The sequence below is a fragment of the Pezoporus wallicus genome, unplaced genomic scaffold (genome assembly GCF_028554395.1).
Source record: "Pezoporus wallicus isolate ANWC-B61680 ecotype Strahan unplaced genomic scaffold, APGP_CSIRO_Pwel_v1 contig_865, whole genome shotgun sequence".
Taxonomy (NCBI): Eukaryota; Metazoa; Chordata; class Aves; order Psittaciformes; family Psittacidae; genus Pezoporus; species Pezoporus wallicus.
Genome location: NW_026636827.1, coordinates 2,483,189 through 2,504,686, shown reverse-complemented (window position 1 = coordinate 2,504,686; position 21,498 = coordinate 2,483,189). Strand labels below are relative to the sequence as shown.

At 37.1% G+C, this 21,498-nt stretch overlaps 1 protein-coding gene across 5 annotated transcripts in view; it reads right to left on the bottom strand.

Moving 5' to 3' along the window:
• Positions 1-336: 336 nt before the first annotated feature.
• Positions 337-21,498, bottom strand: part of ZRANB3 (zinc finger RANBP2-type containing 3) — a 49,301-nt gene continuing 28,139 nt past the window's right edge. For 4 of the 5 annotated variants that reach the window (XM_057401851.1, XM_057401855.1, XM_057401852.1 and 1 more), the window contains 16 exons: positions 20,506-20,591; positions 17,606-17,777; positions 17,077-17,205; positions 15,457-15,576; positions 14,614-14,733; positions 13,909-14,088; positions 12,348-12,500; positions 11,242-11,710; positions 10,101-10,304; positions 9,503-9,594; positions 7,601-7,702; positions 6,034-6,176; positions 3,936-4,079; positions 2,673-3,066; positions 1,357-1,488; positions 343-872 (listed from right to left, as the gene is read on the bottom strand). In XM_057401851.1, coding sequence (XP_057257834.1) covers positions 774-872; positions 1,357-1,488; positions 2,673-3,066; positions 3,936-4,079; positions 6,034-6,176; positions 7,601-7,702; positions 9,503-9,594; positions 10,101-10,304; positions 11,242-11,710; positions 12,348-12,500; positions 13,909-14,088; positions 14,614-14,733; positions 15,457-15,576; positions 17,077-17,205; positions 17,606-17,777; positions 20,506-20,591 — 2,739 coding nt within the window. In that variant the 3' untranslated portion in view covers positions 343-773. Of the gene's footprint in view, positions 873-1,356; positions 1,489-2,672; positions 3,067-3,935; positions 4,080-6,033; positions 6,177-7,600; positions 7,703-9,502; positions 9,595-10,100; positions 10,305-11,241; positions 11,711-12,347; positions 12,501-13,908; positions 14,089-14,613; positions 14,734-15,456; positions 15,577-17,076; positions 17,206-17,605; positions 17,778-20,505; positions 20,592-21,498 lie in introns of all 5 variants that reach the window. The other variant, XM_057401854.1, reaches the window with a different exon arrangement.

The window sequence follows — 21,498 nt, the reverse complement described above, 5'->3', positions numbered from 1 at the left end:
CAGACATGTACTTTTAGTAAAGGATGTGTAGCATGTGGATGTGCTTTATGAACTTGCTACTGCCTTGCGGCACTTGAGGGCTGAGGCTGAGACAGATAAAGCATAAAGAAACCTCACCAGTAAAAAACAGAAAAGTATTTCTTTATTTTTTTTAAAGTAAACATAAAACCCACCACCTAACCAGGCCAGAGTATCCAGTGTCTCCACACTCCTGTTAAGGAGTGTAGCATTTCCCAGAAACTACCTTTGATGAGGGAATTGATAATATTTACTGGTTTTGTCATGACTAAGTTTTTAATGCAAGCTGGTTTAAGTAAAACCGTATTTCAGTAGATGTTATTCAGCAGTTTTGACATGTGAACAAAGTATAGAGAATTTAAACTAAGAGATCTGCTTGGTCCATAATGTCCCTGATACAACTGAACCCTGAAAGACCAATGGCAGTTTCAACTCAAATTCTTGTGGCTGTAACTGTGCTGTAGTTAGAAAGCAGTAATGCTTCACAATCATGCTAATGTTGCACACAGGAATTTAGCTTTCAACCGCAGGGGCATAAAAATAAAACCATGATCAAGTATCTTGGACTGTCAAAAGGCCTTGGGTGAGCACATCCATGTTATAAATGATGTCTGGGGTTTAATTCTGCATTTTCTTCCCTCTACCAACAACATGATGGACTACAAATGTTTTTTTGTTTTAAAACTCGTGCATGAAGAAAACTACATAATCACCCTGGATCCAGAGTTATAATGTACCTGCAAGCAGTTTGCATTTTACATCTTCACAAAAAATTTTGTGATATCACAGCTGTACTTTGTTGCTAAAGAATGTCTCTTCATATGGCTTCTCTCCTTGGCCTGTTGTGCAGTTCTCTGCAAAAGAGAAGGGTAAGTCTGTTCAGTAAGTATTGCTGCTTGTCAGTGGCATGCCCCATGGAAAGCATTAGCCCACAATTAAACTTCAGTCCAGTGCTGCACTAGACAACACAGTAAAATGGAAATGGTTATTAAGGTAACATTTTCCCAAATCCTGAGGAAACTTTCATAACAGTTTAATGCTGCGTTTCTACTGTATGGGATGGAGGGGCTGACAGCACTAGGGTTCAGCTGGGGCTAAAGGGACTGAAAAGGAGCCTAATTTCAGTCTTCTACTGCCAAACAGAAGAGCAGGAGGTACTGCCTGGGCGTCTCCAGGAGGAGGTTTCACCCTGAGGGTGGGCAGGGGGTGAGAGAGGGCAGTGCGCAAACACTCTATCCCTCTACCAAAATACTTGTTTGATGACATCTACTGCCCTGGTGCCTGTTCTACAACATTTCTACATGAGAGGGTGAGGATTTTGGGTGAGACCACACTGACCTCCCTGTGGCAGACTGTACACAGAGTTTGAAGGTTTTCCAGGGAGCACTGTCCCCCTCCGCTGTAGACAGGCCTGATATGGTCCACCTGCCAGAACTGGCCTTCTGTTGGGTTTGTTATAATTTCATTCAACTGCAGTAAACAAAGGACATGACAGGGGAAGCCTTAGATATTGCTTCTGAACCATAAGAATAAAAAAAATAATTCAGAAAATGGCTTTATAGTTTTCATGTAGAGAAAGTAAGCCTTAGCCTTTTCTTGTTACTCTCACTAGACAAGCAAACACCTGTGATTTTAGTCGGGATATTTTCACTTAGTCTGCACCATGCTGATTAACATCACCGTGGATCGAAGAAAGACAAAAAGAAAGGTTCAGTAAGTTATCTTCCATGCCATTGTACCATCAAGTTCTGATATTAAACACAAATAAAGAGTGCAACAGGTATGCTTCCATCACAAAAAATAAAAACTAGGTGTTTGTCATCTAAGTTTCTGATCAAGTCAGTCGTAATTGTAACAGCAAACATTGAGAAAGCTCAGGTAATAACCCTGTGGCAGCTTTCAGAAAGTGAAGGACTAATTGTAACTTAGCATGGAACTGCGTTTGCTAGAAGGTTCCAAGATAACCCACTCTGCAAGACTTCTCATCTCAGTCTTCTGGATGTGCACTACCATATTTTCAAAAACTAGCAGAAACAAAGCTGATCTCATGCATACCACCTCCAATGGTAAATTGTTTTTCTTTCCCAAACTTCAGCAGGTGGCTGGAGAATTTCTATAAACAACTTAGAATCAGTAGCTTCTGAAGCAGAAATCCAATTTTGCAGCAGAAATTAACAGTTTATGAATAAAAGCACCACTTTACATCGGAACATTCTCCCTCCCTGATCCATTGCCTTCAAGTCACTGAAGAATTAATCACAACTGTGAAGAATAGTGGCAGTTTGTGATGCACGTTGAGGTGATACCAGGGGAGCCAGGACAACTAGCTTTTCTTAAGCTCTTACACCAAACATTCTGCAAAGTAGGAATAACCTCACACTGCTAGACCACATCCATTCTTAAGTTTCATAACCATAAAGTTCATTAATAAAGTGCAGAATTCTGATGCCTGTGACGTTTAGAGATGAAAAATTCATTAGAAGACATTCAGATTTCTTGTGTTTAGTTTTGTTATGGATTTGTTTTTTCCTACTCTGTTGCTGGTGCTACATTAACCTATCTTAAACCTGCAAGAAGAACATTTTGGATTTCTCTCAACGCTCCTACATGAACACACAGATTAGCTGTTACTGTTTAAAAAACAGTACTATTACCTGCCCAAGTGGAAGGTGAGACATCCAGGAACTCTCCAGAAGTTTCTTACGCTGACTCTTGGGTGCATCTCGGATGCTGAGATAAAGCTCCTGGGCATTTTGATTACAAAACTGGCAAACACCATGTTCAATTTCAAACACTTTAGTCCTCAGGTAGCTCTGACTAGAGCGGATTGAGAAGTCCTCCTGGCAGGCATGAGAGCAGAATCGTGTGTCCCAGGGACGGGTCTGGCAGCCTTGCTCAAGCTGAGCTATTGGGTGCTGGCAGCTAAGACAGAGGGGATTCCCTTGACTGTCCAAGGCTTGCAAATAACCCTTGGATAGGGAGGAGCCTTCAGCTTCAGCCTGCTCCAACTGAAGAGCCAAGGGACCTCCTCCATTTTTCGAAAGCAACCTGTTTGCAGAGAACAAAGCACAGCTGTCACCAAAGGAGGTTACCCAGCAATGCAATTCAGTAGATTTAAGCAATGTATATTTCCATTAGATGTCTTTTATGCTCTGAAATACCAATTTTAGTTGAAATAATATCTTGCTTAGGTTGATACATGCACAGTGCAAACCATCTACTTGGTTTACATTTCCATTTAAACAAAATTTGTCAATAAAACACGTTTGGGTGGTTTTTGCATATCTTACTATATTTACACATGTACACTTTATTATTAACTGAAATAATGCTGTATTTATAAAGAATTTTTTTTTCTTATCAGGCATGTACATATAAATGTAAATGTTGCAGCCCCCTCTAACAGAAGTAAAAAAGTCAAAGGAAACGTCCTGGTTTCTCTATGAAACCTTCATGGCTACCTTTTGAATTCCCTACACTAAACAAGGCTTGTCTCCAGGCAAGGATAAATGCTGTTTGTTTAATAACATTTTTTAAAGGGCATTTTCTGTCTCCAATTTTTATGTTCTTTTCTCCCTTTTTCTAAATTTTGAGGCAAAACAGAAGAAAATATGGTGTCCCCAGTTTGCTGTTGACCTCACAAACAGGCCTGAGCTGAATTGTGTAGCTATTTTCTTGTTTCATTTTAATCAGTTACTTAGCAGCTGTATCATCAGACAAAAGATGTAATCTAAATTGTTCTAAGAATGAAACATAGCTCCTTAGCAGCATTACAGCAATTTTTTTATCTAAACACTGTACTTCAGCAAGGTAAACACTCACAGCACATAATCTGGTACCTTAAAAAAAATGCAACCAACCAACCAACCAAACTGTGGAGAAAACGCTTTATCACCTCACTGAATTAATGAACTTACTTTGTGAAATGACCTGATTGTTCAGTAGAAGCATTTTCATTCTTCAGATAAACTCCACTTTCTTTTGAGATGAGGCGAACACTGCCCCCACTGCTGCTAGCTTTGGTAAGTGAAGCTGCTGCAACATCCTCCTTGGTCACATACCTAAAGGAATTAATAATTCTGTCAATATACTACAAAGGGAACAAAGAATATTCACTTTTGGCTGCAACAAGATTGGTGTATTCCCAGATGAGGAATTAATAAAGCTTGGGAAAGCATACATCATACTTCCATATTAAATAAGATATACATTTTTCCAAACCCAGATTCAGCTCTAACTGGCAAACAGGTAAGTTGTTTTGATATGTAACAATTAAAAAATAAAAGCAATTTGAGCGTGACCAGCAGGTCGAAGGAGGTGATCCTGCTCCTCTGATCTCGTGAGACCCACCTGGAGTACTATGTACAGTTCTGGTGTCCTCAACATAAGGACATGGAGCTGTTGGAGCAAGTCCAGAGGAGGCCATGAGGATGATCAGGGGGCTGGAGCACCTCCCGTATGAAGACGGGCTGAGAGAATTGGGGCTGTTCAGCCTGGAGAAGAGAAGGCTGCATGGAGACCTCATAGCAGCCTTCTAGTATCTGAAGGGCGCCTATAAAGCTGCAGGGGAGGGACTATTCATTAGGGACTAGCAATAGAACAAGGGGTAATGGGTTTAAACATAAACAGGGGAAGTTCAGGTTGGATATTAGGAAGTTCTTTACTGTGAAGGGTGGTGAGGCACTGGAACAGGCTACCCAAAGCTGTGAATACTCCATCCCTGGCGGTGTTCAGAGCCAGGTTGGACAGAGCCTTGGGTGACATGGTTTAGTGTGAGGTGTCCCTGCCCATGGCAGGGGGGTTGGAACTAGATGATCTTAAGGTCCCTTCCAACCCTAACTATTCTATGATTCTATGATATTGCCTGATAGTGAAACCTGAAAGCTTTCAGTTACATGAAGTCCAAGAAACTTTCCAAGCTCTGGAGGTCTCCTTGCTCCATTTGTTACACTTGAACCCACTTTATTTTAATGCGAAAACATACAAAACACCACTGCTCTTAAATAAAACTTGTAAAATTGCTTCACTCTGATCATTCTTCCAAACCCCATTATTCAGACAACTCCTCCTAAGTACACCTCTCTGTACTATACCAAACCCTATATACTACCTTAGCAGGCTTCTGTAGGTTATGGTAGGTCTTCTAACATGGTTCACAATTAGGTATTTCCTATATTTTATGGAAGGGCACACTCAGATATCAGGTTAAGAGACATTTGCTATCTGCTGCTTCTCTTTTTATTACCTGGATTACAATCTCTTATTTATTTACTTAAATTCTTACCTACAGCCAAAATAAAGTCACCCTGGAGAATTTAACAGTAGGAACTGAGAGGAATAAAAAGGTTACAGTTTGCAGAAGCACCTTGTTGAATTAACCTGTACACATGAGAAGTTTTGTGGAGAGTAATAACAACTCCGAAGCTCTGAATGTCTGCCAGGGAAGACAGCATATCAGAAAAAGGAAAGAAAGTGGAAAAAAAAGGGTAAATTTTGTTTTAACAAGGATTAAACACTCGCCCTTTTCAGTGACACCCAGCAAGGAAAACAGTAGTTTTGAGAAATGTCATTCCCAGAGAATGAAACTGCTTAAACTGAGTATCAGAAAGAGTTGGAGTAAGCCATGAATTATTAATAGAACATTGTATCACTGATGGCAACTAATGATTTATTTGTGCTTCCAGATGAGGAAAACAACATTCTTTGACCCTAACTTTTCTGTTGAGCCACTGATTTTCCTCAAAAATCTCTGGCAAGTTCCAGATGCTTAAACATGCAGTGCAGCAAAGCCAGAACAGCTGCTGAATGCGGCACGGTGCTGGACAGGGAAGCCTTCCACTTCCTTTCCAACATACTTACTGACATGCTTGGTTGCCTACGTACATTTGTCACTGTGCAACAAACAATCACCAAATGACCCATTTAGTCTCAACATCATTCCACTGAAAGTTACATTAAATATATCAAACTTCCTGCAGCAGTTAGTAAGAGGAAGAAGAATTAAAAACCACATACCTTTTTGTGCTGCTGACCACTGACTGCTTTTTAGACAACTCCTGTGCAGCATGAATAGGACTACAAAATATCTGACCGCTTTTTCTGACAATCTTCTGTTTCATTGCTGTTAGATGACCCCATTCTTTCACAAACCTCAGGATCTGGTAGAGAATGCTATTGTCAGCAGCATGACAGATATTACAGAATTATTTAATTACAGTGAAAGAGTGCTATGAATTAATACATTCAAAATTAGATGAAAAGAGCTGGTACTACTGGAGATGGCCCCTTCAGGTCCTTTTTCACACAAGCTGCAGCACCCCCACCCTCACCTGCTGAAGAACTTACAGCTTTGGCATTAACTACAAGAACTGTTTTGCTATGTCTGTTGATCCAAAAGGTAGAAAATAAGGCCTGAAACAGCCTTTACTAATTGAAGATACAGCCATAGGAGAAGGGTTTCTGGATAAAGTCTCAGGTAAATTTTTTTTGTGTAAGCAAGACTGTGCTGATGGGAAAAAGAGACATGCAAAGGAATTTTCTTCTTACAGCAACCATCCTCCTGCTGCAGCCAGTCTCTCAGAAAAGGAAAGTTTGCTTCCATTACTTGAACAGCATTTATAATTGGGTTTATGGACAACCCAATTCCAACAAGCATGGGATTCTTAACTGGTCGTTTCAGTCTAGCAAATAGCTATGAAATCTCTCAGCAACATTTGTGTTATCCACTCATTAGGTGCTTCACAGAAATGTTGGCTGAATCAGTCAGGTTTGTGTCTTACGAATTAAGTTCCAACCTCGTTGGAGAACCTACTAAAAAGAATCAAGTTTTGTTCCTGTATGACAGAATCTGATTTTCCAAATTACATTTCTCTTTAAATGGAAAAAACCCTATGTTAAGCAGATAATATTGCACATAGAATCATAGAATAGTTTGGGTCGGAAAGAACCTTCAAAGATCATCTAGCCCAAAACCCCTGCAATGATCTAGATCAGGTTGCCCAGAACCGTATCCTGCCTGGTCTTGAATGTCTCCAGGCCAGTTTAAATTCTGTACTTCCTTACTTGACTGAGTACTTGGGTTTACAGTGTTTATGTTCTCAAACACCATTATAAATGTGATCTTTATTGCTAAATTAACTGAAGCTTCATGTCTGAGTGGAGCTGTGCCCTACAGTGCTTTGAAAATTGTTAGAAGACCGAAGGAGGAAGTGAGAATGGAGCCATGCTCATAACTGCAGCTCTGATACAATCTAACACATTCTTACCCATAGTGTGCCCCATGTAAGTCATAACCTTTAAAAAGCTATTTTGTTGACTTAGGAATGTTAGCTACTAATCCTGCAAATGAGAAATTAAATCATGTCTGGTTGATTCCATCTACTGTTAACAGAAGGCATGGTAATTTGCCAAAGTAACAGACTGCGTAATTAATATTCACATCAACATTTATGACATCTACTTGCATTGATGAAACTGTGCCTAGTTCCAAGGCCTGAAAGTGTTCTGCATTTATTTAAAAAAACTAAGTCCATGCCCTCCATATTAAATATTATATTCCTGTGTCAGTAGAATTTGTTCTTACCAATGAACGATTTTGTTTATGCTGGAAAGTCTCTGGTAAATCCTCCCAGTTATCCAGCTGTATGTCCAATGGAATGAAATTGTGATTCAGTGGTTCACCATCCTAGACAAGCAAACAATTTTGTTTACAGATGCAATGTAGCATAATCTAGAAAAAAATCATACCTTTTTCAAGTGAATTATCCTCCCTTCCTACCAAATTTAGTTCCTCAAGGTTAAGATTTTTCCAGAAAAAAACAATAACCCACAGAGGTATGAAAACAGCACGGATGCAAGAAATAGGATTGACATTAATACACGTAAATGTAGACAGGGTGAAAATTTTAACTTTGAATATGTCTGAATTTTTTTCCTTTGAAAATAGGTCAGACACAGAAACTGCCTTACATTAAGAAACTGAAATGATAATCCTCTTGATTGAATTTCCAAGGAAAATGAATGGTTGTAGACTAGAGAATGTCACTTTATTACAATTTCAAACAGAATCCTAGATAGAGCAGTCTTTATTATAACCTATCTTTTTTTGTCTTAAATGTCTGAACAAGTTCTCCTCCACTTAACTGTCAAGGAAAAAGTCTTTCCATTGGGTACACATGACCCCGGAACTTACTGATGAATCACAAACATTTGAGAAAAGTGTCTCATCATTCAGCAGAAAGATTTTTGTGCCATATCAGGCATAATGAAACTCTAATCCGAGCCAAAAAGCAATGGAGACCAATATACAGTTTCCCAAGTACCATCCAAAATGCATGTTCATTTTTAAATAAAATGTGTGAAACTAGGAAGCAGCATACAGTTTATTAAACATTTTCAGATATAAGAGGATGCTCTTTTTGACACTTCCCAGCTACAGCACTTGGCCTAATAAAAATGTATTATCTCAAAGGCTTGCCCTCAGTTTTCTGTGATGCTCTGCAGTCGCACCTTAACACCCTGACTCATTCAGTGGCTTTGAAGAAATCTTCTGTGAACTTTTCTATCCCTTAAAAAAAAGAATTGGAAAGTCTTGACTCCCCCTTGAAAAATTACCTGGAAAACTGCCAACTGCTAGTTTCAATACTCCCATTACCATTGCAGATTAATGATGATGTGTTTTATTCACGAAGTTACCGACTTACACACAGCACCAATATCAAGCTTTCTGAAAATATGGTGACGTTATTTTATTTAGTTACTTAGTCAGGATTCAGTCATTTTTATTTCAAATGTTTTTCTATTAAAAATACTTGGTGATAAGACACTATGATAAAAAAGGAATCACAGAACCATTAGCGTTGAAGTGACCTCTGGAGATCATCTTGTCCAACTCCCCCTGCCAAAGCACGACCTAGAGCAGCCTACACAGGAATGCATCCAGGTGCATTTTGAATGTCTCTAGAGAAGGAGACTCCACAACCCTCCTGGGCAGCCTCTTCCAGTGCTCAACATAAAGAGCTTCTTCCTCATGTTGAAGTGAAACCTCTTGTGTTTTAGTTTACGGCCAGCGCTCCTCATCCTGTCGCTGGGCACTACTGAAAAGAGCCTGGAACCATCCTCCTGACACCCGCCTTTGAGGTATTTATTCAAATTCATGAGATCCCCTCTAAGTTGTCTTTTCTCTAGTTTTTAGAATCTTAAACAACTAATGCTTGCAGCAGATGAGCTGAGCATAATGTATTAGCTGCACTTTGTAAGCTAAGAGAAGTGTTAGAAGCTACGTATATAGAGAATTTTACCTAGTTTGACTGAGTAAAAGAACAAGAATGATAACCTACTTAATTTTTGTACATTTCCACTAATACAAAAATATTGGTCTTTTTATATAAAGTATGAAAAAGGAAAGGAGATAAGCACATTTCATAGGACAACATTTTACTTTGTAATTTTAAAATTATAACAAACGTGCATATTTCAGGTTTACCTTTGTATAGAGGTGAATTCTGTCAGTATTCTTGCTTGCACAAAACAAAAGCCCATCGTATAATTGAAATGTGTCAGATTTATCTACGTCTCCTGTAAGAGAAAAAATGTTGACATTAAAAATAGTTTTCTTCATTCACTCCATTCAGTCTATTCAGAAATTACAAATGTTTACATGTATCTAATTCCAGAGGAACCTAATGAGTTACACAGCTCAAGCAGCCAGCTTTTAAGATATTTGCATATTTTATTTTCCTGTTTCTCATGAATTACCTATCATCTGTTTTGCCAGCGGCTGCCTTGAAAGCAAGTAAACGCCATCATAAGTTTCAATAAAACTATACAGGTTCACAGATGCTAGTTTGACATAGTTCTTAAGTCAGCCAAAAACTCTGTATTGCTTCAGGACTTGTACAGAAAGGCTGGGTTTATCCATCGTCAAAATTCAATAAACATCCCAGGCTAAAACGAGAAAGTCATGTGCTAGTGCATGTATATCTACCAGATGTGTAGGCTTTTATGTTGTTTTTCATGCCAGAGGCATTTAATACAGTTTTGCAATGGGATATAATAATTCTTTCATAGGAGTACCACCTTACCGTCTCCACATCTTTTTTCACTTTCTTCATTTTCAATTCCAATGGTTTCATGTTTGCCGATTTCAACAGACTGCTGGGTCACTGTTTCCCCCAAATCTTCTCTTCTGTCTTCAGCACTGCACCCTGCTCTCTCTTCATTTCTTCTTGAGTCCTCTGACATGTCTTCTTCAGATTGGCTCATCAGAGTTTCACAATTTCTCTCAACTTTAGACAAAGAAACATACAAACGGGTACCTAATCAGGACGCATGAGGAGACAGGACTACGCAATTGAAATACAAAGAAACTGCATTTTATTCTCTAATTACTACAAACCAAAAACTTAAAAAACTAGAGCTAACTTTAATATTAGGAGTATAATCACATGGAACAAAGTTTTCCATCTCTGCAATTTCATGCACCCAGTTTAATTTGTCAAATTATATGCAGTTATATAATAATATAATGCAGTTAGCAATTCTATTTTATATGCAGTTCTTGTAGACCATAAACACACAAAGTAGTTTTCCAGGCACTGAGCTATACCTGTGAAATTCAGAAGTTGTCCTTACTTGAACAAGCACAGAAACTTAAATAAAATTTAAAAAAGAAAGAAAAAAACCTTACTCCTTCCTTTGCAACTAAAATGCAAATATGGGGAGAGATTTATGAAAATGTTTTATTAAGTTTCCAGCTAAATGAAATAAATCTACTTTGACCTGCTGGAGCAAGAAATGCCATATTTTCCACATAATGTCTCTCACAACGAACACACAATACCCAAGTTAATAAAGCTCCAATACCACACTTAAGTTCTGAGAGGTAGAGAAAAAGTTTGTCATTTCATTGGATTTAGAATAACAATAAACCTCACGGAAAAGGAGAGCTACATTTACTGCAAAGAAAACCAAGTAATACATCCTTCCTCATAGAATTTATATCCTGTTAACATTTATCTGACTTTTCAATTTGTTTCAAATTAGACTTACATAAAAGATGCTTGGGAAAAGCACAATCAAGAAGGATCACTTAATGGGTATCTGTTCACGTAAAGACAGCATTCTTCATATTCTGTCTGGATTTGTATGTTCAAAAATACTGTATTTTCTGAAGCTAATCACAACTGAAAATGCAGATTTTTCTCTGCAGCACATGTTACTTACCATTACCACTTTGAGGAGAATTGCACATTTCACAATAAGGAAGGAATTCATTATTAGTGTAAGTGCAAACTCTACAGTGCCAAACTTTATTTAAGGCTGTGCTTTTGCTTGAAGTATTGAAGTAACAAGGAAGGATTTCACTGTTTTTTTCTGAAAACAAAAAGGGCTTTTTTCCAGTCAAAGGTTTTTTCTTTTTCTTACTGGAGTTGACTGGAGTAGATCCATTTAGGCTTTTTGCTCTTTTTGCTTCAGGTTCACAGGTACTTTCATGACAAATTGTATTCACATCGCTTATAATTGCGGAATCCAGGTTTTCATTAATCTGCACTGCATCCTCTTCTTTTGTACCATCAGAAGGTTCTGAATCATTATGTAGTGATTCACTACCACAAAATATTTTGCGTTTCTTCTCAGTGGACGATTTGGGGGAAAAGAAAGAACGTATGTCATGCTGCCTTTCCTTTTCAAACTAGGAAAGGGGAAAGAAATATGTTAACCCCCCTCATAAGTACCGCATCAAAAGCTGTTAAAATTACTATTTTCCTCCATTAGTATCACTCTCTAATACAAAAAGCTATTTTTACTTTGGAGATGGAAACAAAAGATATTTTCCTCAAGAACAAACAGCTAGCAGAAATCGCAATTGACCATTCCTCTTCTGTTTTGTAAAAGGTATTTCCAATATTCTCACAAAACTTTGAAACACCACAAATACACAGACCTGGTATATGCTATATGGCTTTTTTGATTATGTTTATTACAAGGAAAGGCTTATAAGCACTATTTTAAAAATAACAGCCAATTAAATTTAGTATAGTCATTAAAGATGTAGTTTAAACAGGTATTACTTACGTGACTCTGAGTGCGAGTCAGTCATCCAAACATAACCTAAGAACCCCCCCAGAAGCCTGCAGATGACATTTGTACCCAGCAGAGCACTTTTCCCAACTTCATCTAACTTTTAAAGTGGAATTTTAATTACTTTTTCTACTTATTTAGTGCTTTTCCATTAGTAAAGTCTGCAGTGCACAGAAAGCTTACGCAACCAACAGTTACTTTTTTTTTTTGATGAAATAAAACAGAAAAATGTAAGTTTTGAGTCTCACATGTGTAAACAGAATTTCATTTTTCGGATCTTCTAGGCTCTGATTTGGGGTCCAGGTCTCAGCAAAACTCAAAAAATCCCATTTCTCTTTATCACCTTCTTTAGCCTGCATTTTCTCTTTCTTGCCATTCAAGGTGCTGCCTGTAACTTTGGCCTGCAGAAAGATGACTTGCATAGTTTCCAAGGAATTCACATGTTGGAACAAATTTATTTACCTACATTCACTCAATCTTCTTCCCTTGCAAACTTAATTCAGCATTTGCAAAGTAAGAAACTGTACTAATTCAAAATAACTTCAGTGATTAAAACTATTCCTGTTCCAGTACCCACTTCTGCACAAATAATAATGAGTACTGCATTTAGCACACTGTGACTTGCAAAGTTGTATATAAAATGTCAGCATTTATTTAAGAGTATACATTGGGTACCTCTCTTACAACCTTAACACCTTTCGCTTGGAATGAAGAGACAAAAGCAGACTTAATTTAAAAAAGCAGTTTAGTGGCAGAACTTGTCAGCTAAATTGTTAGTGAATATATTGAGATTCATCTATGTCAAATTTAAGGAGACTCTTAATGTGCCAGGCTGATGGGAGATTTTTTCAGAGGTACCTACGGTAAATAGAACACAGAATTTCAATCCCCAACTGAACATCAAATACAGTCTGTAGTACCCAGATTCTTCAAGCTGTGAGGACTCATCAGCAGGAGAGGAAAACATTGGCAAAAAAAAAAAAAAAAAAAGGTTATCAGTTTCCCAATACAGAAACTGTACGGACACAAACAACTGAATCCCTACAACACACGGGTAGCCACGTACAGGAACAAGAAGTCAGAATTTCCATCAGAATAAATCCCGTGTAACCACAATCTCAAATGATTCTGACAAATAGAGTTTAAGAGGCAGTTCTTTCTACACTGACACTTCTGGAAATGTCTGAAAACAAGAGCTGGCAGAAGACTAACACACCTCAGCTGTCAAAACAAGACATGAATGAATGGTATCAAAGGCTACAAAAAGGTCACAGAAGTAGAACAGCCAAATTATGTTTCTTAGTACTCTGAATTCTCAAAGATCTTCCAAGTTAGCAAAGAAAGCAGAATGGAACCATTCTTCCTAACAAGGACTGTGTAATCTGGCAACAGATGATAAGATTACTGCAATGCTTCTGCCTCTCAGAACTGAAGTTCAATTAAAGCACAATACTCATCCAGTCAAAAAAAAAAATCCCACACCAAACTCTAGCTGTCATTAGTGTGCAGCAAACCTTATAATTGTAACAACCAAAGCAATAAAAAGCTAGAAGATAAAAAAACCCCAATCTATAGATGTGAACCATCTCATTCATCTTGGAAAGAAGTTACTTATGTTTGGATCTTAAATGGAGAATAAAACGCTAGAAAAGACTAATTCAGAACAGACATGGCCATTTTGATGACTAGCAATTCTAGGTCCTCCAGATAAGGAAGAAGGTTAATGTTATTTGGTACATGCATACATGCACTTATGTGCTATCTTAACCATAGCAGGTTCTTGATTATTTGGTTCTACTCCACACATACCTTCCGATTCAGCATTGCCCACATTAAAATATCCATTGTTCCTTTTGCAATAAGGAAGTGAATATTCACAGAACTGCACTGCCCAATTCGGTGTGCTCTGTCTTCTGCTTGCTTAATATGGCCTGGATCCCAATATAATTCAGCAAACACAACATGAGTAGCAGCAGTGAAAGTTAAACCCTAAACGGAATAAGTATATGCATTTTAGAAAAAAGATTCCACAAACAACTGAATATCTGAACTGGGGGGGGGGGGGGGGGGGAGCGGAATCTAAAGGTTGTACAGGAAATTCTTGCATAGAAATAAAAGGGACCATCGCAACAACAGACAGGCCTATTACACTGATTTCTTCCTTGGGCCTCAGATATAAGCAAGATTCAGAAAATACTTCAATATTGTACAAAGACTGCATACTGCTTTTCATTACAGAAGTAACATCTATTTCTTATTCATCTGGTACTTTTAGAGAAATAGAATTTTGCTAATATTCAAGAATGAGATGCTGTTGCTGATCTTGCTTTTGCTCAAGTAATTTCATGAGAGGCTTAAAGAGTTAACATTATTTGTAAAAATGTTAGATAACATACGAGTCTAAAAAAGACATACGGCATGAAGATAAACTGCCTTCAGTTAATCACTTCTGTCACCAATGCCTTTACTATCTATACTCTTCAGGTTTCTTATTTCACGTATTTTTTGTCCTACCTGACCAGCTGCTTGAATACTCAAAATAGCAACGCGGGTATCAGGATCCTTCTGAAATTGATTGACAAGATGTGTTCTTTCTGCTGAAGGAACACTTCCATCTATTCGTATGTAGCGAACCTATAACATATCAGAGACAAAATTACATTATCAGCGTCCATTTTTAGATCTAATCACCCTCTGTCCCCCAGTAAAAATATGAAAACATCTGTTCTATTCCTGTAACTGATATATCAGTACTCTTTTGCCCTTTGATTTACAAATAAGCCTCTATGTAGAGAAGTGTAGACTTCGTATTCCCTGTTTACAAAAGGAGAAGACAACGAACATCAGGTCTTAAAATACAATACTCCACAGCAGAATCTGTAATTTCCCTGACATGACTTATTAAAATTTCAATCATTTGCAAAATAATAATAACAATATAAAACAGCAAAGTTAGTGACCATTCCCTAGCAATGGTTTAGAGTCCAAGATCAATATACTATGAAGGTTGTTTGCAAACATATTTACTGCTTTGAATTAAATATTCAGGTGCAATGACAGTGTTTTGTAAAAGAAAAAAAGACAGAAGCACATTGATAGGAAAACTTGGGAAACAACTGCCTACAATATTGCCAATAATAATAAGGTATCATATGAAATATAAGTGTTTATATTATCCTTGGATATAAAACAGTTCTTCAAAATCACAACCCCTTTTAATCCAGTGGCACTGACGTGTATATACTTAAAATCCATAAATTTCTGCACACACAGGTAATTCTACTGAATTCAAACAAAGCTCATATGTAACTGTAAATTCTGAAGTTAAATTTGTGTGTGCATTTGTTAAATCATTACCTTTTTTTCTATAACTGCCTCTGTACAGGCTTGAAGCATGCTTAAGTGATGAGCAAAAACTAGGAACTTCAGTTTGTCATTTTCAAGCATCATTTTGATATAGTCCTTTACTGCTCCTGCCTGAAGTAAGAGAGTTTATTTTCATTAGTTAAGACAAACAAGATATTCAAAAAGACAGTTTTGTTTTTATTTTAATGTCTTTCAATTTCCTATAATACGAAAAGGTAAAACTTCAATTCTTTCTGTTATCCATTTAAGACTTTAACAAAATTAACACTTTGTTAAAGATAAGATTATTCAAATTAAAAAAAAAAATGCAAATTTATATTGTCAAGAAACCTCAGGAAAAAAAATCCGAACAGTTATACTAAAAATAAAAATAAAATAAATGAATGAAAGAATAATCACAGAATTAGCACTTCCTCCAGAAAAATGACACTTCTGCCAGATTAAGATGTAGATAAAACCCCTTTTAGTTACAAGATCATTATGTGATGTTTTCATAGAATCACAGAATTAAGCCATATTTAAAAAAAAAAAAAATCAGAACTGATTTCTGTCCAAACATATTTCAAACGGAGATCTTGTTTAATCAGAACTGTTGCTGCACCCACATGAAGCCATACCTCAAAACTGAAAGAATAATTTTGATACTTTCATGATACTGTAATCGTAACATTTCTCTGTTGAAACATTCATAGAATTCCTTTGTGTCAAATGTAATTTTCAATATCTTTTACAAAAACTGTCAAAAGTAACAGTGACAGTTAATAACAAAATTCATCAGTTATCAGTGGTTAGTGCAATACCCACTGCAGCAGTCCTCAGATTTCTTTTTTTCTCTCTTTGTCTTTTAGCTTTCTATTTGAAAATGGATTTCCAGAGGGGAGAGACCAGAAAAGTGGGGAAGAAATAGCAACTGAACCACAGTGACATTTTTAAGATAGGGATAAAAAACAACCTGAGGGAGTTGGTCAGATTCTCAAGTCTTCCTGCTCCAGCAGCATGTAGAACTTGTTTGAATTTCTATCCCTTTCTAAAAATAGGTCAGTGCAATGAAGCCTGATAGCAGGATAAAAAGTAGGCATGTAAAACATTTTGGTCATTAACTTGTTTTTCCCTACAGTCTAAGCTACAGTACTACAGGACGAAATACAAAAACATGGGGTCTCATTCAATGAGACCAGCTAGAGGGGATTGTTCTTCCACATTTATCCACGGGGAGAACTAGCACTCACAGAACACAGTCTGCACAAGGGCTGCACCAGCACCATCTTGGGTCAGGTGCAGCAGCTGCTGGCACACAGGTATGTATGTCTCTGAAGCATCCACATTCAGTATATCCCTAAGTCTGTCAAATGCATTTAGTGCTGTTGGAAGGCTGTATTTCTGGACAGTCTCAGGCATCTTGGTGGACACCTAATCAGTAACAGTTTTAACACTTAGTTCAGGGACTCAGCTTATTCTGTAAACATACAGAGGGAAAAAAAGAGCATTTCTCCACATTGAGTTATAAGAAACCTGAACCTCATCTAGTATTCAGGCCAATACAATTAATTTTATTAAGTTAAAAACAGACTGGGTATTTAAAATATATTAAGAAAAGACTTCCACACTTACTTTGGCAATGGCTGTTTCTTTATACATGCGTGTGATCAGATTCATGACTTCAGAAAAGTGGCTTTCAGAAGAATCTGAATTCAGATTCCTCATTAATTTCTCCCACTCTGCAAAAGTGGTATTTAAATTCTAATTGGTAGAAGAGATCAGTGGTTAGATACATAGTACAAAGCGCATTCTACTTCAAAATATACATTTCAAGCATAAAATGTTTAAAAACTGAGTGTTTTTGAGAACTCTATTAAATTTGGCTGGAAGTTAACTGTAGGATTCAAAATCTTAGGAAAAGTAAGACAGAAAGGAAGAAGTCTGTACTAAAATTACAGTGAATTTTATCATTATCTGATGCCACAAAAATTGCTATATTCATACTTCGTTATATTTTTAAAAAAGCGAGAGATGCTGTGTTATATACTCACACATTCTTTGCAACCACCTATAATATACATGCATACATATAAATACATACAAAGACACAGATATTACTATTTACTAACAAATGTGTTGTTAGCAAAAGTGGAAAATTTACCTTAGCTGCAGCTTGTGGGAGGTCAAATGAAATACGCTGCCTAACTTTGGGAGGCAACTGAGTTAGAACATCATTCTTCAGTCTTCTGATCATTATTTCACTTAAAAGTTGGTGTAGTTCCTCTAAATTTGAAGCTCCTCTACAGTCCCATTGAGCCCTTTTACCAAAAAACCTGAAAATGAAAAATCAGAAACTGAGGGTACAAACTAGCTCTTCCAAATTCAACAAAAACCTTCAGTACATAACTAATTTTAAAACACACTATTACATATGAAAGTGTGCTAGGTGACAATGCCTGGTGCTCCTGTTTACACCAGAGAGATGACTGCTTTCTGTCTGATTCTTTCCAACGTTAAAGCCAGAGCTGCTTTGACTTCCCAGCAAATACTGCTGTCTGCAGGCATTACTACTCATCAGATGTATACAATCCTGTATTTCATCCCAGCTACACTTCCCTTTCTACAGGAAGCAAAAGTTTCAGGTATAATTTTATAATCCTTGTTTCAGTGGACTGCTGAGAAAAATACACCACCATGAGAATGTTCTTTATTATATTATAGAGAGGAATAACTGAGAAAGAAGCTATCATGAAAGCTGCAAAGATCACCATTAATATTCCTTTGTTTCCCTCCTCAAAAATTCCCTCCTAGTTACAGTCAGAGATGGGATTTAAAGCTTAAGATACCATCTTTAAATGGAATACTATTTAATGATTAAGATTAAATAGAGGAAGTGGGTTTAAGGTTAAAAAGCTGTAAGTTGAAAAGAATTTATTAACTTTTTTCACTTTGTTGTTGTTGTTAAGGAAGCGTTGCAGCAGGAGCACCAGCTTTTCTCTGTCAACACTGCCAAGAGATAACACAATAACAAGTGTGACAGATTTTGCTGCCTTTGGAGAGAAGCCCAGGTATCATTTTCCAAGGCCAGGAGAGTATGCTGCAAGCATGCAATTTTACTGGTATTTTAAAATAAATAAATAAATAAATCAGATAATTTTAAGCCTTACCAACGGTATTTTACTTGGCTGCCTATAATCATTTAGGAAGGAGACAGGGACTCACTTCTGCAGCGGTGAACTATTGGCATAAAACACTTAGAATGCTCCGTAGATGGCAAACAGCATCATATTTTACTCATATGCCTTCTTTGGTCTATTTATATGGCTGTCCTCAGAAAGGTTTCCTCCCTCCAGCTTGCGCATTGGGGATATAAAAGAAATGGTAGCAAAAACACAGAAATACTTTGGACCTCATCTTTAGAAACAGGTGTCCATAAACACCTAAAGAAAAAAACCACAGCATTTTCACAGAAAGTGCTGCATAAAATAATCCTATCAGGTTTATTACCACAGGATGTTTTGTTTCAGCCAGGTCATGAAGACAAAGTTATTTACTGAAAACTTGCCAAACCCTGAACTTGATTTCTATTACATTTATGGTATTCCAAAAATAAGTTAACCATCTATGACTGAGTAGCTAACCATGGTGTACCCACGCACACTTGTGGTGTGAAAATTACAGATGCATTCAGTCAAAACACCATGGAAAAAAATAGCTTTTCTCTGAAAATTAGACAGCACTCTTCCATGTTATTTGAAGTTAAATGCTGATAAAATGTATATGATGGAGGGAGATAAACAAGTTTTATGAAAATGAAACCATGTAATTATTACTGTAAAAAATAAATCTAAATTCTACCAAATTTAGCTTACAAAATCTACTGCTTTGAAGTTACAGATATGAAATCTTATCTAAGAATTTTTTAAAGGTTCTTCCTTTCTCATAACTTCTTTCATTCCAGATTGTATCAGATTCAGATGGATAAAACTAAGCATTTTATATCAGTTTCCTCTATCCCCTCTATTTTAGAATATAGCTAGAGAAACCAATCATTAAACTAAAGCTAAGGGAAGTAAGTCAGAAGGAAGTGAATGCTCCTTAACAAGTTAAAGCACACGAAAGATGAAAATTCATTAAAGACGCAAGGTATAAAAATGGGTTAAAATTCATTAGGCACATGTGTGTAAAAAATGCGTAATGAGCAAGGTTACCTAGGAAATTGGAGGCAAGGTGGTGGACAAGAAGTTAAAATGTCTTCACTTGATCCTTCAAACAGAATTACAAACACACTACTGTGCTTCTGGGAGTTTTATACCTTTACTTTTACTCAATCTATAAAATACAGAGACAAGTACTGTACTTTCTTCCCAGCCATGCATGGTAGGATAGCAAAAAGACTAGATCCCATAATAAAGAGAGATGTAAATTATTACATGACATGAGCATAAGACAGTCAGAAACTCCAAAGTTTCAGCTATAGCTGACACTCCATCTCTAAAGGTAAAACCTACACACTTCATACCAGCAACAGTAAATTTGTAAATAATTTTGAAGTCCTGGCACTTTATTTCAGACTTTAATACCTTCCATTTTTTCCTCAAATAAAGTCTCCTACCAATTTATCCTTTTGTCAACCCTCTTTGATGGAGAAGATGGTATCTGACCGTTGATTTCCAAGCAGGATGGTACTTAAGTACTACTTACTGATCCTCTCACTTCACATGACAAGAAAATCAAAGACACTTACAGGAAAATGGAGACTGAGAAACCTGAGTTGTTCAGCCTGGAGAATAGAAAGCTCTGAAGACACCTTAGAGGAGCCTTCCAGTACCTAAAGGGGCTGACAAGAAAGCTGGAGAGAGACTTTTACAAGGACAGGTAATGATAGGACAGGGAGGAATGGCTTTAAACTGAAAGAGGATAGATTTATACTAGATATTAGGAAGAAATTCTTCACTAAGCGTGGTGAGGCAGTGGAGCATGTTGTCCCGAGAACAAGATGATCTCTAAGGCCCCTTTCCAGTCCAAACTATTCTATGATTCTATGAAGTATAGACATACCTGACACGAGCATTGCAGTATTTTTTGGCATATTCACTCCAGGTTCCAAATCTTCTTGGAAACAGTGCCTCAATCTGCATGAAAAGCTGCATTTAAAAAAAAAGTGATACTGAAAAATTGCCTGCAAATATAAGACTATTTAGAAATAATTATTACATGATTACTGTGTTAAATTTGCATTCAGTAGTTGCACACAAAGTACACAGCTTGATATGCATGCAAAAACATTTCATAGGAGTGTTCACATGCCTTGAGACAGGACAGTTTTGGGAGGCCCTCAAAGAAGAGAGTATCCTGAACATCATAACACAATGATGATGACTTAGAATAGACTTACAATGGACAAGAAAACACAGATAAGAAGATGTTATTCCTCAAAATGCAATTTCTGTCGTTTGCAAGGTACATGGGCTTCTGCAAAGCTTCCGTACAGCTATTCCATGAATAGTCTGTTTCAAGATACATGGAAAACCTACTCATTCTTTAGTTTTACTTCAAAAAACAGACAATGACAATACAGACCAGAAATTCCATGCCTTTCTTCCTTGTTAAATATCAGAGAATGCTTTGTTTTAGAAGACACCTGGTTCCAACCCCCCTGCCACTGGCTGGGACACCTTCCACTACACCAGGTTGCTCAAAGCCACACAGCAGGACGTGAATATCAGTTTAGACAACCTAAAGAACCTAAAAACAACCTAAAGAACCTAAAGCCACAAAGAATCCTACTTTATAGGCTGTTTTACTGTCAAAGCTTTCGGGATTCAAAGATCAGTACTAGATCTGACACACTATTCAGAAGCAGCAGGGGGTAGCATAGAGACAAAGAATAATATAGAAGGCTCTCTCCTAAATGCATTCCCCTGCAATCTTCTTAAATCGACTGTGCATCACTTCCGTCATGTAAGCTTTCATATTACATAACCACATGCTAGTGACCTCTCCCAAAAAGAAAATTATTGTAGCCTAATCTTGTTCTTCACAGGCTTCTTT